Source organism: Crinia signifera, chromosome 11 (genome assembly GCF_055691185.1).
Source record: "Crinia signifera chromosome 11, ASM5569118v1, whole genome shotgun sequence".
Lineage (NCBI taxonomy): Eukaryota > Metazoa > Chordata > Amphibia > Anura > Myobatrachidae > Crinia > Crinia signifera.
In genome coordinates this window covers 58,185,023-58,202,657 of record NC_139227.1, presented here as the reverse complement: position 1 = coordinate 58,202,657, position 17,635 = coordinate 58,185,023, and the positions used below count along the sequence as shown (strand labels likewise).

The following is a 17,635-nucleotide window of genomic DNA, read 5'->3' as shown; positions in this document are numbered from 1 at the left end:
CTGGTGGAGCGGAGACACTTCCCAACTCTGTATTCCCTCCATGAATGCCACTATATCACAGGGTTAGATCCCCCCGTAGTCTTACAATCACGGTGGACCTGGGCTGAACATTCAGTGACTGTCACAAATGATGGCCAAGGCAAGAACATGAAATAAGACCATGCAGGGTGTGGCCGGAGACCCCGTCCCACCTTGACAAAACAGACGCCACTTCACTGACGGGGTAAATCCCTGTGCTGCGGTCCCATCTTCAAATGACAATGGGCGTTTGACATTTTTAAAATGTGTATTTCTTCTTACTTGTGTACATATTTTGTATGGAAATTGACAGTTTATAAGTACAAAACTAATAAAGAACTTGTGTCTCCACAAAAGGATAATAAACAGATTGCAATGTTAATAGAGTCATGTCACAGTGTGCTCATTCCCATCAAGAACAATAGCAACAAGGTGTTTACATATAAGTGAGCATATATAAGGAATAAATGCTCAGTAAGGCCATTTTATAGCACCTGGGTATGGGAAGCCTGGTGCTGGGCACAGAATAAGCTGTCATGCTGTAGTACCTGGATATGGGAAGCCTGGTGCCACAGAATAAGCGGCCATATTATAGCACCTGGATATGGGAAGCCTGGAGCGGGGCACAGAATAAGCGGGCATGTTGTAGAACCTGGATATGGGGGGCCTGGTGCTGGGCACAGAATAAGCACCCATGCTTTAGTACCTGGATATGGTAAGCCTGGTACCGGGCACAGAAAAAGCAGCCATGCTATAGTACCTGAATATGGGAAGCCTGGTGCAGGGCACAGAATAAGCAGCCATGCTGTAGTACCTGGATATGGGAAGGCTGGTGCCAGGCACAGAATGAGCAGCCATGCTGTAGTACCTAGATATGGGAAGGCTGGTGCCAGGCACAGAATGAGCAGCCATGCTGTAGTACCTGGATATGGGAAGCCTGGTGCTGGCCACAGAATAAGTAGCCATATTATAGCACCTGGATATGGGAAGCCTAGCGCTGGGCACAGAATAGGCGGGCATGTTGTAGAACCTTGATATGGGGGGCCTGGTGCTGGGCTCAGAATAAGCAGCCAATCTGTAGTACGTGGATATGAGAAGCCTGGTGCTGGGCACAGAATAAGCAGCCAACCTGTAGTACCTGGATATGGGAAGCCTGGTGCCGGGCACAGAATAAGCAGCCGTGCTGTAGTATCTGGATATTGGAAGCCTGGTGCCGGGCACAGAATATGCAGGCGTGTTGTAGTACCTGGATATGGGAAGCCTGTTGCCGGGCACAGAATAAGCCGACATGCTATAGTACCTGGATATTGGAAGCCTGGTGTTGGGCACAGAATAAGCAGCCATGCTGTAGTACCTGTATATGGGGGGCCTGGTGCTGGGCACAGAATGAGCAGCCATGCTGTAGTACCTGGATATGGGAAGCCTGGTGCCAGTACCTGGATTTGGGAAGCCTGGTGCCGGGCACAGAATAAGCGGCCATGCCTGGTGTTGGGAACAGAATAAGCAGCCATGATGTAGTACCTGGATATGGGAGAGTGCCGGATGGGGTCCCGACAGTCGGGATACCGACAGTCATTAGCTTGGTGTCGGGATTAAAACCCCGACACTGGGGGTCCCAACGGCCACCGGCTATTCTCCCTCGTGGGGGTCACCGCCATAGAGGGAGAATAGAATAGGTGGTGAGTGTAGCAGCCATGCTGTAGTACCTGTATATGGGGGGCCTCGTGCCGGGCACAGAATGAGCAGCCATGCTGTAGTACCTGGATATGGGGATCCGGGTGCTTCAGTCCATGTGGGGTGTTAGTCACAGCCCAGTTGCCGGGTGGGGAAAGTATTCCAGCCTAAGACACACCAGGAACACAGCTCACCATCTCTATGCTGGATTCAAGCTCCAGAGATAGGTAGCCCAGACCCCCAACTGGGGTCTCCTGCCCCTGAGGGGAAGCTGTATGGAGCCTGAGCAAAATACTCAACTTGTTAGAAAGCTGGTGTTCCCTGCTACCTTCCCTGCAGCTCTCAGCTCGGAGGCTACCTGGGAAGGCATCACATTTTTGGGGGAGAGGACTAAAGGGAATCCAGCAACCCACACAACTCTGGATTCCCCCGGGACACAGCAACCAAGTAAGTGCATTTTACCTTTAAAAGATACATTTGAATGGCACTGTATACATAATACTGAGCCTGTGCACAGCACAGGCCCCCGAACCACACAACATATGCTACGGTTCAAAAGTTTGGGGTCACCCAGACAATTTCGTGTTTTATATTTATTAAATATGTTGCAAAATGAATGGAACATATAGTCAGGACATTGATAAGGTTAGAAATAATGACTTTTATTTGAAAACGAGAGTTATGGTAGTCTTACCTTAGGTTAACTCTCTTTCTTCGAGGTTCATGGGACCCACAGGGCACCCACCTTTAATTAGGCCTGAGGTATTCCTTTGTGATGACCTTAGTCATGTCTTCCTTCACTCTCTGTATGAGTGAGTGCACAGGCAAGCTCTCGTCTGTCTTCTTCCCTCTCCGGTTCCTGCTATTGGCTGGCTAACAAAACTGAGGAGCTGAGTGAGGAGGTGGGGTTATAGTGGAGAGGAGCCGTGCATCCTGGGAAACCTTTAAAGCTTCACTGATTGGTGCCACGGTCCTCTGGATCACCCTGTGGCAACCATGAAATCCGAAGAAGAAATAATAATTTTGTCCTTTAGACTTTGCCTTCGTCAGTGAATGCTCCTTTTGCAGCAATTATAGCATTGCAGACCTTCTGCATTCTAGCTGGTAATTTGTTGGGGTAATCTGAAGAAATCTCCCCCCATGCTGCCTGATGCACCTCCCACAAGTTGGATTGGCTTGATGGGCACTTCTTACAATACCATATGGTCAAGCTGCTCCCACAACAGCTGAATGGGGATGAGATCTGGTGACTGCGCTGGCTACTCCATTACAGACAGAATATCAGCTGCCTGCTTCTTTTGTATAATTTGGAGGTGTGCTTTTGGTCATTCTCCTTTTGAAGGAGGAAATTGGCTCCAATCAAGCGCTGTCCACAGGATATGGCATGTCGTTGCAAAATGGAGTAACAGCCTTCCTTATTCAAAATCCCTTTTACCGTGTACAAATCTCCCACTTTACCAGCACCAAAGCAGCTCCAGACCATCACATTACCTCCACCATGCTAAAAGAGGGCGTCAGGTGCTCTTCCAGCATATTTTCACTTGTTCTGCATCTCACAAATGTTCTTCTGTGCGATCCAAACACCTCAAAATTCCATTCATCTGTCCATAACACTTTTTTACAATCTTCCTCTGTCCAATGTCTTTGTTCTTTTGCCCATATTAATCTTTTCCTTTTATTGGCCAGTCTCCAATATGTCTTTTTCTTTGCCATTCTGCCTAGAAGGCCAGCATCCCGGAGTTGCCTCTTCACGATGACACTGGCGTTTTGCGGGTACCATTTAATGAAGATGCCAGTTGTGGACCTGTGAGGTGTCTATTTATCAAACTAGAGACTCTAATGTACTTGTCTACTTGCTCAGTTGTGCACCGGGGCCTTCCACTTCTCTTTCTACTCTGGTTAGAGCCTGTTTGAAATGTCCAGTTTCTTGGCAATTTCTCGCATGGAATAGCCTTAATTTCAAAGGGGATACGGTCATTAGGTCTACAGCCAACAAGGTTGACATGGGTTAGGTCGACAAGGGTCAAGGTCGACATGGGTCTAGGTCAGTGGCGGAGTAGCCACGGGGCAATAGGGGTGGTCGCCCCGGGACCCCCACACATCTGGGGGCCCCCACACCCGCCACCCCACTGCTGCGGTGGCAAGTCATGGGTGGCAGGCAGCGGGGTCTGTCAGCGCAGTGTGGGTGGCGCTGGCGGGCAGGGGGTCCCTGCGGGATATGTGAAGTCAGCGGCAGGGTCCCTGCATCAGATGGGAACTAACTACTGACTTCACATACGCCGCAGGGACCCCCTGCCTGCCAGCGCTACCCGACCCTGGCTGTGATGACTGCTTTTGGGAACCACTGATACAGTAGTTAGCACAGCACCCAGCATACACATCTGCTAATCACTGAGAGAACTGACAGTGAGTGTCCCGACTTCAAAACACACACAGGGTTACTCCTCCAACACAGCAGCCTGTAAAACTTTTCTCCACAGGCCCATGTAACTGTCCAATCACTGCTTTTGTCTCTTCTGCAGACTCCGAGCATAAATCGGGGCTCTGATTGGCGGCTGGGGCAGGCGCTGGCGGTTGACTGGCGGTGGAGAGGTGGGCTATATGAGCGGGGAAGCATTGCTGCGTTGCACTGTGAGTGGCGGCAGGCGCAGTGTGTGTACATACTGACTGTGCGGCTGCGGCACTTCCGGCAGCTGCTGCTCTCTCTCAGGCTGGTTTCACACACTCCGGCTCCTGCCGGACAGTGAAATCCCGTACGGCCAGGGAGCCGTGCCGCACACACTAGTTTATCATGGAAGGGATGGCCACAGCCATGTGAATGAACACAATAGTGTCCATTCACAACTAATGTGTGCGGCACGGCTCCCTGGCCGTGCGGGATTTCACCGTCGGGTAGGAGCCGGAGTGTGTGAAACCAGCACAGTTACCTCTGTGACCGGCAGTAGCGGCAGCATCAGGTACACCGTCCATTACTGTGTACAGCGCTCCCGTATCTTTTCTGTTGCTTGGAGCGGGCGAGCTGCGAACCTGCGATGGGCACTACCATAATGGGCAGACATGGTGGGAGCCCTCTGGGTAGATATCGCTGCCTGACTTCCTGTCACCCACCCTCATAGGGATGGCCATCGACGATTAGAAATCATCGATGGTTTATGGCCGATGTCGAATGATTTTGCCATCGATGGGGGAGAAAAAATAGAAGAAAGGAAAAGTACTCTCTTTGTTTGGCGGGTTTGATCCGTGCGTCAGTTGCAGATGTGGATAAGAAAAAGTGGGTTACTACTATCCACGTTAGGGAAGGGGCCCCCCTGGTTGGCTGGTGCCCTTGCAGATTTGTGATATAGAGATTATTCCTGTTGCATATTAAAAACCACTGCATAGGATTGCTATAGAATAATCATTTCTGGTGACACAGAAGACGAGACACATCGCTCATCACCCACCAATGCTAAAGCACATGGGAGAAAGCAGCATGTGAGGTAGTCCACATGTGTCACTAATCTAACTATTACCCTGTTATCACTTTCTGGGTACACTCACTTACGATCGAAGGGACAACCCCTGCAAGGGCACCAGCCAACCAGGGGGGCCCCTTCCCTAACGTGGATAGTAGTAACCCACTTTTTCTTATCCAAATCTGCAACTGACGCACGGATCAAACCCGCTCAATTGTGGGGATTGGGTAATACCAATCCATTAACGAAAATCAGCAGCAGTTCCCGTGCAATAACCACCTTGCAGGGATATACTTACACATCTTTATCTAATCTAAATCTACATTTCAGTTCCTACTATTGTGTTTCCAATGTGGACTATTCCTCCCTCTCTAGAATCAGTGATATAGTGCAGTATACATAACCTTGGAGACCACCAGTTGATAATATTATTACAGAGAGGATAATATTGTGCACTTGCTGAAAAACAGACTCTTTATTATATTATTTTCCTTTATATCAGGGGCACTCGGTTTGTTATATAATGTGTATTTTATTACAAATTACAATATAGTTAAGAAAATTCGCAATCCACCCACCTAACAGAGGTGTCCTTTAAAACAATTCCTTCAAGATAACCATTTGTATTACCACCGCTAGACAGGCAGTTTTGTTTATACTTATCATATAACAAATAATTTTTTTAAATCTATATCAAAAACTGCCAATCATAGACGCGGGTTGATAAATATAAGGAATTGTGTGTACATGTTTGTGTATGTCATATATGTTTAATGTCAATGTATGTCTTATGTCATGTCCGAATCCACTATAAAATCATTTTTTAAATGACAAAGTAATTAAACGTTAAGTTTTAATAAAGTGTGCCCCCGAACAAAGAGAGTACTTTTCCTTTCTTCTCTTTTTTCATCCTATCTTACTCTCTGGGGAGCACCTCCACACAGCAATATTGTGCTAAGGCACTTTCAATCATATATTGTGGACTACAAATAAACAATCACCCTGATTTCCATTAATCATTTTTCTTGGTGGGTATTAGTGCATAGGTATATTGTCCCACTCCCCCATACCCCATGTCTACATCGAGATGGGGGAGAACAAGATGGTTTCCCGCCATCGATGTAAAGCTTAAACGAATAGTTTCGTTTTTGCTGTTTACCTAAAGTGCCGGGACACGGATCATAGCCCCGCCCCGACACCCGCGAAGCCCCGCCCCCGCATTTTGATTGGCCCACAGGCCACTCAATCACAGAAAATGGATGACCATCGATATGCAAAAACATTGATGGTCATCCATTGAATAGTTTATATTATAGAATATATATAGATATATAAATAGAATAGAACACTATCGATGGCCAGATGCACTTTTGCCAGGCAACGATGGCCATCCCTACACCCTCACTTTGCCCAGGTACGGGAAAGGGGGACCTCCGTCCAGCAGAGGGGGGGGGGGGGGGGAGATGATGCCTCCGTGTGGCAGGGACACAGTGCAGAACCCCTCCTCACCCCAGCTGCCAGATCTCGCTACCTGACTTCCTGTCACTCACCCTCACGTTGCCCAGGTACGGGAAAGGGGGACCTCCGTCTGGCGGAGGGGGGGGGGGGGGGGGAGATGATGCCTCCGTCCGGCGGAGGGGGGGGGGGCCCACAGACCTTTTTGTCCAGGGCTCCCACACACCTTAATCCGGCCCTAGTCTAGGTAGACCGGACCATTAGGTCGACATGGGCAAGGTCAACAGTCAAAAGGTCGACACCGGGTTTTGCAATGTTTTTTGAGCCGACATGTGCCGACAGGCGGTATTTCATGCCCTACCATCCACTAGGGCATGGCGGGAGAATAAAATAATGTGCTGAGCATAGCGAGGCACCATGCCCGAAACATGGTGAGTGAAGCAAGGGGATGCGGTGCACTTCAAACTGTGTCCATGTCGACTGTGTTGACATTCGGGTAAAAAAACTGTGAAAACCCCCATGTCGACCATTTGACTGTCGACCTTGCACATGTCGACCTAATGATTGTGTCGACCTAATGTCCTGTCGACCTCGACCCATGTCAACCTTGCTGCCTGTCGACTTAGTGGAGTCGACCTAGTTGTTGTAGACCTAACAACCCACACCCTTTCAAAGAACAAGAATAAACTATTGAGTTTCACATAAAAGTTATTTTTCTGGCCATTTTGAGAGTATAATCGAACCCACAAATGAGATGCTCCAGATACTCAACTAGCTCAAAGGAAGGCCAGTTTCATAGCTTTTCTAAAGAGCAACCCCCTTTTCAGCTGTGCCAACACAAGGGTTTTCTAATAATCCATTAGCCTTCAAATGCGATTAGCAAACACAATGTACCATTAGAGCACTGGAGTGATGGTTGCTAGAAATGGGCCTCCATACACCTACAGATATTCTTTTAAAAACCAGACGTTTGCAGCTAGTATAGTCATTTACCACAGTAACAATGTATAGAGTGTATTTCTGATTAATATAATGTTATCTTCAATGGAAAAAGACACTGTACTTTTCTATAAAAAAATAAGGACATTTCTAATCCCAAAACTTTGAATGGTAGTGTATATAAATACATTTGAAATACAGTACTATTTTTATACTGTGCGCAGTGCTCAGCTCTGGGCTCCCTAAAGCCCTGCCACCTGCCTGCTGGGGGCTGTTCTTTCAGTCCCCAAGCATGCAGCACACAAATAGCCCCGCAGCACACCTATAGCCCCACAGCACCAAGTCTGGCAGCACACACAGCCCCGCAGCACCGAGGCTGGCAGCACACCCACATTCCCATGTCTGGCAGCACACCCACAGCCCCAGGTCTGGCAGCACACAGATCCTCACCTCTGCCATACAAGGGAGCCGGATAGCCTGGTTCTCCATAGGCTGGTTTCACACACTCTGGCTCCTGCCGGATGGCGAAATCCCGCACGGCCAGGGAGCCGTGCTGCACTCAGTAGTTGTGAATGGACACTATTGTGTCCATTCACACGGGACAGCCACGGCCCGGCCGCACGGTTGCAGCCGGATCCCGCCACTGGAAGGGACGGCTGCCGGGTTGTGGCCATCGCCTCCATGATAAACTAGTTTGTGCTGCACGGTTTCCTGGCCGTACAGGTTTTCGCCGGAATGTGTGAAACCGGCTTTAGGGAGGCTTGGTCATTGCTGCTGCAGCCTCCGGCAGTCGTCCGGAGCTGCTGCGCACACAAGTCCAGCTGGGGACCCCTTTCTTTCCCTCGGCACCAAGAGATTATACTGCCGTCTACCTCCAGTGCATGGGGGCTCACTTTTTGCTGCCTCCGGCAGTGGTCCGTTTCTGCAGCGCACCAATGCCCTCCATTTCTCACCACAGCCTGGCGGTGCTGTCCGGGAGCCTGTGCCCTGCTCGCCGCAGCCTCCAGTCCATGGTCTGCACCAGGTGCAGCACATAGAAGGCTACAGCGGCCCTGGATGGGGCCTGGGCTCTGGCACCCATAAACAATAGAAATATATATTGAAACACTTGGGGCCAGATTCTCTAAGCTTCAAAAGTGATAAAATTGAGAGTGATAAACAACCAGCCAATCAGCTCCTGCCTGACATTTTTCAAACACAGTCATGTCACATGGCAGGTAGGAGCTGATTGGCTGGCTATTTATCACTCTCCATTTTATCACTTTTGAATCTTAGAGAATCTAGCCCTTGGTGCCTTGCGCTGTTAGAACAGTTTTTTTTGCATTCTGCCACCCAGTGCCGTTTGTCCTATATGGCGCCAGGGCTGAAGGGGTCTATCTCTTCCTGCGCCCCAGCCGCCATTAACCATGTGGCCAAGTGGTCACAAGCCACACTGCCCTAACTACATAACCATAAAACAACATTACTACTATAAACTACATAACCACAATGGCTCCAACACACGTTAGAGAAGGACATTTGTCACTGGGGAGATACAGGGAAACAGGTAAGTTAGATGTATGCGCACTGTGGGACTTTGTCGTGATTTGGATGCATGTGTGCTACTCAGGATCAGGCCAGTATTCTCAGAAGCCTACAGGCCAGGTTTTCTGGATGTCTCTCATGGAATCAGTCAAAGTGAGTTAGAGGCTCCCACCTGCATGACCATCTGCTGAAGACTGGACATATAACACCCATCTGGGTCAGTGTCCGGCTCCTGATCCCTCAGCCAGTCCGAATACTCCACTTCCAGTGCTTTGTGTATCCACTGATTCAGACAAGCCTGGAAGACAAGACAGCATCCAGTGATGTGTAACATATCATCAGGGACTCTGTGCTGTGCAGGACCAGGGACAGCCATATTATTTACCAGAGGGAAATTTAGACCCTTATGCTCTTAAGCGATATCGCTGGGGAGAGGCTGGACACACCCACACCACATATCTCCCAATATGACCCTCTCCAGGAGGGACACAATGCTCTGCTTCAGGACTTTTCTCTTAATGTATGATTGTCATCACCTGTTTTCAACAGGTTTACTAATAAGAAAGGTGTTTCACCACAGATGATGGCAATTATACATTAAGAGGAAAGTGCAGAAGCAGAGCATTGTGTCCCTCCTGGAGAGGGTCATGTTGGGAGGTATGACACCACCAGCCTGCCACACTCTATCTCCTGACACGCCCACACTACCAGCCATGGCACCCTGTACCCCCTAACACACCCTCACCACCAGCCTGCCACCCTTTACCTCCTGACACACCCACACCACCAGCCTGCCACCCTCTACCCACTGACACACCCACACCACCAGCCTGCCACCCTCTACCCACTGACACACCCACACCACCAGCCTATGACCCTCTACCCACTGACACACCCACACCCCTAGCCTGCCACCCTGTACTCCTTAACACACCCACATCACCAGCCTGCCACACTCTACCCCCACACACCCACACCACCAGCCTTCCACTGTCTACCCCCTAACATGCCCACACCACCAGCCTGCAACCCTCTACCCCTAACACACCCACACCACAAGCCTTCCACCCTCTACCCCCTAACACACCCACACCACCAGCATGTCACTCTCTACCTCATAACACACCCACACCACCAGCCTGCCACCCAGTACCCACTAACACATCCACAGCACCAGCCTGCCAGCCTGTACCCCCTAACACACCGACAACACCAGCCTTCTACCCTGTACCCCCTAACACATCCACAGCACCAGCCTGACACCCTCTACCCCCTAACACATCCACAGCACCAGCCTGCCACCCTCTACCCCCTTACACACCCACACCACCAGCTTGTCACCCTGTACCCCCTAAACACACCCACGCCACCAGCCTGTCATTCTCTATCTCCTATCACACCCACACTACCAGCCTGTCACTCTCTACCTCCTAACACACCCACACCACCAGTCTGTCACTCTCTACCTCCTAACACACCCACACCACCAGCCTTCCACCCTCTACCCCCAAACACACCCACGCCACCAGCCTGTCACTCTCTACCTCCTAACACACCCATACCACCAGCCTGTCACTCTCTACCTCCTAACACACCCACACCACCAGCCTTCCACCCTCTACCCCCAAACACACCCACGGCACCAGCCTGCCACTCTCTACCTCCTAACACACCCACACCACCAGCCTGTCACTCTCTACCTGCTAACACACCCACACCACCAGCCTTCCATCCTCTACCCCCAAACACACCCATGCCACCAGCCTGTCACTCTATACCCCCAAACACACCCACGCCACCAGCCTGTCATCATCTATCTTTTACCAGCCACAGACAACCCCATGGAGCCCCAGCCCTCTGAGGATCTTCACTGTGTCTTCACTGAGGGTCAGCCCCGCTGTCTAAGTTGCTGTCATAGAACATTACACAGATCTCACCCGCACACTGCGCGTGTAACGATTTAGCTGTTCCTCCATCATTTCAGGGGGCATGAGGGGCCCCAGCCAGGGAATGTCAATCTCTGATGACAGGTCAGGGTGTCCCATCATGTCCTCACTGGAAAACATGCAGCAGATCAGCTACCTCAGTCCATTATTCCCCCATTATCTCCCACACTCCCTTCTGTCATCATTTCCTCCTCAGTCCTTCATCTGCCTGCAATGCTTACTGCCTCACCCTGCTGATCACTGCCCCACTCTTCACCACCCTGCTGATCACTGCCCCACTCATCACCACCTTGCTGATCACTGCCCTACTCCTCACCAACAAGGTGCTGATCACTGCCCCGCTCTTCACCACCCTGCTGATCACTGCCCTACTCCTCACCACCAAGCTGCTGATCACTGCTCTGCTCCTCTCCATGCTGCTGATAACTGCCCCGCTCCTCACCACCCTGCTGATCACTGCCCCACTCCTCACCAGCCTGCTGATCATTGCCCCACTCCTCATCAGCCTGCTGATCACTGCCCCGCTCCTGATCACCAAGCTGCTGATCACTGCCCCACTCCTCACCACCCTGCTGATCACTGCCCCGCTCCTCTTCACCCTGCTGATCACTGCCCCACTCCTCTTCACCCTGCTGATCACTGCCCCACTCCAGACCGCCTTGCTGATCACTGCCCTGCTCTTCACCACCTTGCTGATCACTGCCCCGTTCCTCACAACCCTGCTGAGCTGCTGATCACTGCCCTGATACTCCTCACCCTGCTGATTACTGCCCCACTTCTCACCACCCTGCTAATTACTATCCTCACCTTCCTCCATCTCCCTTACTACCCCTCTCCTCACCTGGCTCTCCCCATCCTCCATCCTGCTAATTACTATCCTTACCTTCCTCCATCTCCCCTCTAATCACCTGGCTCTACCCCTTCCTCCAGTCACCCTCCTACCCCTCTTCTCATCTGGCTCTCCCCCTTCCTCCAGCCTCCCTCCCACCCTTCTGCTCACCTGCCTCTCACCCATCCTCTAGCCACACCTCCCCACCCTGCTGAGCTGCTTATCAGTTTCCCAATCCTCACCACCCTGCTGATCACTGCCCTGCTCTTCCCCACCCTGCTGATCACTGTCCCTCTCCTCCCCACCTTGCTGATCACTGCCCCACTTCTCACCACCCTGCTGATCACTGCCCTGCCCCTACCCACCCTGCTAATCACTGTCCCTCTCCTCCCCACCCTTCTGACCACTGCCCAGTTCTTACCACCCTGCTGATCACTACCCTGCTCCTCCCAACCTTGCTGAGCTACTGATCACTGCCCCGCTACTCCTCACCCTGCTGATCACTGCCCGACTCCTCACCACCCTAATTACTATCCTCACCTTCCTCCATCTCCCCTTCTACCCCTCTGCACACCTGGCTCTCCCCCATCCTCCAGCCACCCTCCCACCCCTCTTCTCATCTGACTCTCCCCATCCTCCACCACCCTCCCACCCCTCTGCTCTGATGGCTCTCCCCATCCTCAACATCCTCCAACTTCTTTCCCAACCTCTGCTCACCTGCCTCTCTCCCATCCGACCTCCCACCCCTTTGCTAATCTGGCTCTCCTCTCCTCATCCTCCAATGGTCCTCCCACCCCTCTGCTCAGCTGGCTCTCCCCCATTCTCCAACTGCCCTCCCACCCCTCGGCTCACCTGCCTCTCCCCCATCCTCTAGCCACTCCCCCCACCCTGCTGAGCTGCTGATAACTTTCATGCTTCTCTCCACCCTTCTCGCTGCCCCACCTCTCACAACCTTGCTAATCACTGTCTCGCTCCTCTCCACCCTGCTAATTACTATCCTTACCTTCCTTCATCACCCCTCCCACCTCTCTGCTCCCCTGGCTCTCCCCCATTCTCCAGCCACCCTACACCCCTCTGCTCATCTTGCTCTAACCCATCCTCCATCCATCCCACCACTCCTCTGCTCATCTTGCTCTACCCCATCCTCCATTCCCCTCCCACCCCTCTGCTCATCTTGCTCTACCCCATCCTGTTGAGCTGCTATTCACTGCCCTGCTACTCACCACCCTGCTGACCCCTGCCCCACTCACCACCCTTCTAATTACTATCCTCACCTTCCCCTCTGCTCACCTGGCTCTCCCCTATCCTCCCTCCCACCCCTCTGCTCACCTGGTTCTCCCCCAACCTCCAGTTGCCCTCCCACCCCTCTGCTCCCTTGCCTCTCCCCCATCCTGCAGATGCCCTCCCACCCCTTTGCTCACCTTGTTCTCCCCCATCCTCCAGTTGCCTTCCAATATCCTCAATATCCTCCAGCCCCCCTCCCACCCCTCTGCTCATCTGGCTTTGCCCAACCTCAACATCCTCCAGCTGCCCACTCCCCCCCTGCATCTCCCCTATCCTCAATATCATCCAGACCCCCTCCCACTCACCTGGGTTTCCCCCATCCTCCAGCCAAACCCCCCCCCCCCACCACCCATATGTTCACCTGGTTTTCCCCCATATTTCAGAATCGCTCTGGTCACCTGGCTCTCCCTCATCCGCCAGAACCCCTCTGGTCACCTTGCTCTCCATCCTCACCATCATCCAGACCCCCCCCCCCTTTCCATCCTTAAGCCCCCCTCCCGGTTTTTCACCATCCTCCAGACCCCTCTGGTCACCTGGCTCTCTCCCATCCTCACCATTGTCCAGCACCCTACTGCTCACCTGGCTCTAACCCATCCTCACCATTGTCCAGCACCCCTCTGCTCACCTGGCTCTCTCCCATCCTCACCACCGTCCAGCACCCCTGTGCTCACCTGGCTCTCTCCCATCCTCACCATTGTCCAGCACCCCTCTGCTCACCTAGTTATCCACCATCATTCAGCACCCCACTGCTCACCTAGCTCTACCCCACCCTCACCATCCTCCAGCACTCCTCTGATCCCCTGGCTCTCTTCCCATCCTCACCATTGTCCAGCACCCCTCTGCTCACCTGGATTGATCCCATAGTCACCATCATCCAGCACCCATCTGTTCCCATGGCTCTCTCCCATCCTCACCATCGTCCAGCACCCCTATGCTCACCTGGATTTCTCCCATAGTCACCATCGTCCAGCACCCCTCTGCTCCCATGGCTCTCTCCCTTCCTCACCATTGTCCAGCACCCCTCTGCTCACCTGGCTCTCTCCCATCCTCACCATTGTCCAGCCCCCCTCCCATCCTCACTATCGTCCAGCACCTCTCTGCTCACCTGGCTCTACCCCATTCTCACATTGTACAGCACCCCTCTCCTCACCTGGCTCTCTCTCATCCTCACCATCTTCTAGCACCCCTCTGCTCACCTGGCTCTACCCTATCCTCACCATTATACAGCACCCCCTTCTCACCTGGCTCTCTCCAATCCTCACCATCTTCTAGCACCCATCTGCTCAACTGGCTCTATCCCATCCTTACCATTGAACAGCACCACTCTTCTCACCTGGCTCTCTACCACCCTCACATCCTCTGGCACCCCTCTGCTCACCTGGCTCTACCCCATCCTCACCATTATACAGCACCCCCCTTCTCACCTGGCTCTCTCCCATCCTCAGCATTTTCTAGCACCCCTCTGCTCACCTGGCTCTCTCCCATCCTCACCATTTTCTAGCACCCCTCTGCTCACCTGGCTCTCCCCCATTCTCCCATCCTCTAGCACCCCTTTGCTCACCTCTACCCCATCTTCACCATTGTACAGCTCCCCTCTTCTCACCAGGCTCTCCCCCATCCTCACCATCTTCTAGCACTTCTCTGCTCACCAGGCTCTCTCCCATCCTAACCATCTTCTAGCACCCCTCTGCTCACCTGGCTCTAACCCATCCCCACCATTGTACAGCACCCCTCTTCTCACCTGACTCTCCCATCCTCACCATCGTACAGCACCCCTCTGCTCACCTGGGTCTCTCCCATCCTCACCACTGTCCAGCACCCCTCTGCTCCCCTGGATCTCTCCCTTTCTCACCATTGTCCATCACTCCTCTGCTCACCTAGTTTTCCACCATCGTTCAGCACCCCACTGCTCACCTAGCTCTACCCCACCCTCACTATCCTCCAGCACTCCTCTGATCCCCTGGCTCTCTCCCATCCTCACCATTGTCTAGCACCCCTCTGCTCACCTGGATTGATCCCATAGTCACCATCATCCAGCACCCCTCTGTTCCCATGGCTCTCTCCATTCCTCACCATTGTCCAGCACCCCTCTGCTCCCCTGGCTCTCTCCCATCTTCACCATTGTTCAGCACCCCTCACCTGGATTTCTCCCATAGTCACTATCGTCCAGCACCCCTCTGCTCACCTGGATTTCTCCCATAGTCACCATCGTCCAGCACCCCTCTGCTCCCATGGCTCTCTCCCATCCTCACCATTGTCCAGCACCCCTCTGCTCACCTAGCTGTACCCCATCCTCCAGCACCCCTCTGCTCCCCTGGCTCTCTCCCTTCCTCACCATCTCCTAGCACCCCTCTGCTCACCTGGCTCTCTCCCATCCTCACCATTGTCCAGTTCCCCCTTCCATCTTCACCATCGTCAAGCACCCCTCTGCTCCCCTGGCTCTCTCCTATCCTCACGATCGTCCAGCACCCCTCTGCTCATCTGGCTCTCTCCCATCCTCACCATTGCCCAGCCCCCATCCTATCCTCACCATCGTCCAGTACCTCTCTGCTCACCTGGCTCTACCCCATTCTCACAATTGTACAGCACCCCTCTCTCACCTGGCTCTCTTCCCTTCCTCACCATCTTGTAGCACCCCTCTAATCACCTTGCTCTACCCCATCTTCACCATTATACAGCACCCCTCTTCTCACCTGGCAATCTCCCATCCTCACCACCTTCTAGCGCCCCTCTGCTCACCTGGCTCTCTCCCATCCTCACCATCTTCTAGAACCCCTCTGCTCACCTGGCTCTACCCCATCCTCACCATTGTACAGCACCCCTCTTCTCACCTGGCTCTCTCCAATCCTCTAGCACCTCTCTGCTCACCTGGCTCTACCCGATCTTCACCATTGTACAGCACCCCTCTTCTCACCTGGATTTCTCCCATAGTCACCATCGTCCAGCACCCCTCTGCTCCCATGGCTCTCTCCCATCCTCACCATTGTCCAGCACCCCTCTGCTCACCTAGCTGTACCCCATCCTCCAGCACCCCTCTGCTCCCCTGGCTCTCTCCCTTCCTCACCATCTCCTAGCACCCCTCTGCTCACCTGGCTCTCTCCCATCCTCACCATTGTCCAGTTCCCCCTCCCATCTTCATCATCGTCAAGCACCCCTCTGCTCCCCTGGCTCTCTCCTATCCTCACGATCGTCCAGCACCCCTCTGCTCATCTGGCTCTCTCCCATCCTCACCATTGCCCAGCCCCCATCCTATCCTCACCATCGTCCAGTACCTCTCTGCTCACCTGGCTCTACCCCATTCTCACAATTGTACAGCACCCCTCTCTCACCTGGCTCTCTTCCCTTCCTCACCATCTTGTAGCACCCCTCTAATCACCTTGCTCTACCCCATCTTCACCATTATACAGCACCCCTCTTCTCACCTGGCAATCTCCCATCCTCACCACCTTCTAGCGCCCCTCTGCTCACCTGGCTCTCTCCCATCCTCACCATCTTCTAGAACCCCTCTGCTCACCTGGCTCTACCCCATCCTCACCATTGTACAGCACCCCTCTTCTCACCTGGCTCTCTTCAATCCTCTAGCACCTCTCTGCTCACCTGGCTCTACCCGATCTTCACCATTGTACAGCACCCCTCTTCTCACCTGGCTCTCTCCCATCCTCACCATCTTCTAGCACCACTCTGCTCACCTGGCTCTCTGCCATCCTCACCATCTTCTAGCACCCTCTGCCCACCTGGCTCTACCCCATCCTCACCATTGTACAGCACCCCTCTTCTCACCTGGCTCTCTCCCATCCTCTAGCACCCCTATACTCACCTGGCTCCCTCCCATCCTCACCATCTTCTAGCACCCCTCTGCTCACCTGACTCTCTCCCATCCTCACCATCTTCTAGCACCCCTCTGCTCCCCTGGCTCTCTCCCTTCCTCACCATCGTCCAGGACCCCTCTGATCCCCTAGCTCTCTCCCATCCTCACCATTGTCCAGCACCCATCTGCTCCCATCCTCACCATCTCCTAGCACCCCTCTGCTCACCTGGCTCTGTGCCATCCTCACCATTGTCCAGCCCCCCTCCCATCTTCACCATCGTCCAGTACCCCTCTGCTCCCCTGGCTCTCTCCCATCCTCACCATCGTCCAGCACCCCTCTGCTCACCTGGCTCTCTCCCATCCTCACCATTGTCCAGCCCCCATCCTATCCTCACCATCGTCCAGCACCTCTCTGCTCACCTGGCTCTACCCCATTCTCACCATTGTACAGCACCCCTTTCTCACCTGGCTCTCTCTCATCCTCACCATCTTCTAGCACCCCTCTGATCACCTGGCTCTCTCCCATCCTCACCATCTTGTAGCACCCCTCTTCTCACCTGGCTCTCTCTCATCCTCACCACCTTCTAGCACCCCTCTGCTCACTTGGCTCAACCCCCATCGTCACCATTGTAGAGCACCCCTCTTCTCACCTGGCTCTCTGACATCCTCTAGCACCTCTCTGCTCACCTGGCTTTACCCCATC

The 17,635-nt window shown here is 53.1% G+C and overlaps 1 protein-coding gene across 2 annotated transcripts in view; it reads right to left on the bottom strand.

Moving 5' to 3' along the window:
• Positions 1-17,635, bottom strand: part of EXOC3L1 (exocyst complex component 3 like 1) — a 154,426-nt gene that overhangs the window by 114,701 nt on the left and 22,090 nt on the right. For both annotated transcript variants that reach the window (XM_083165050.1, XM_083165051.1), the window contains exons 5-6: positions 11,003-11,120; positions 9,238-9,363 (exon numbers count right to left, since the gene is read on the bottom strand). In XM_083165050.1, coding sequence (XP_083021176.1) covers positions 9,238-9,363; positions 11,003-11,120 — 244 coding nt within the window. The remainder of the gene's footprint in view (positions 1-9,237; positions 9,364-11,002; positions 11,121-17,635) is intronic.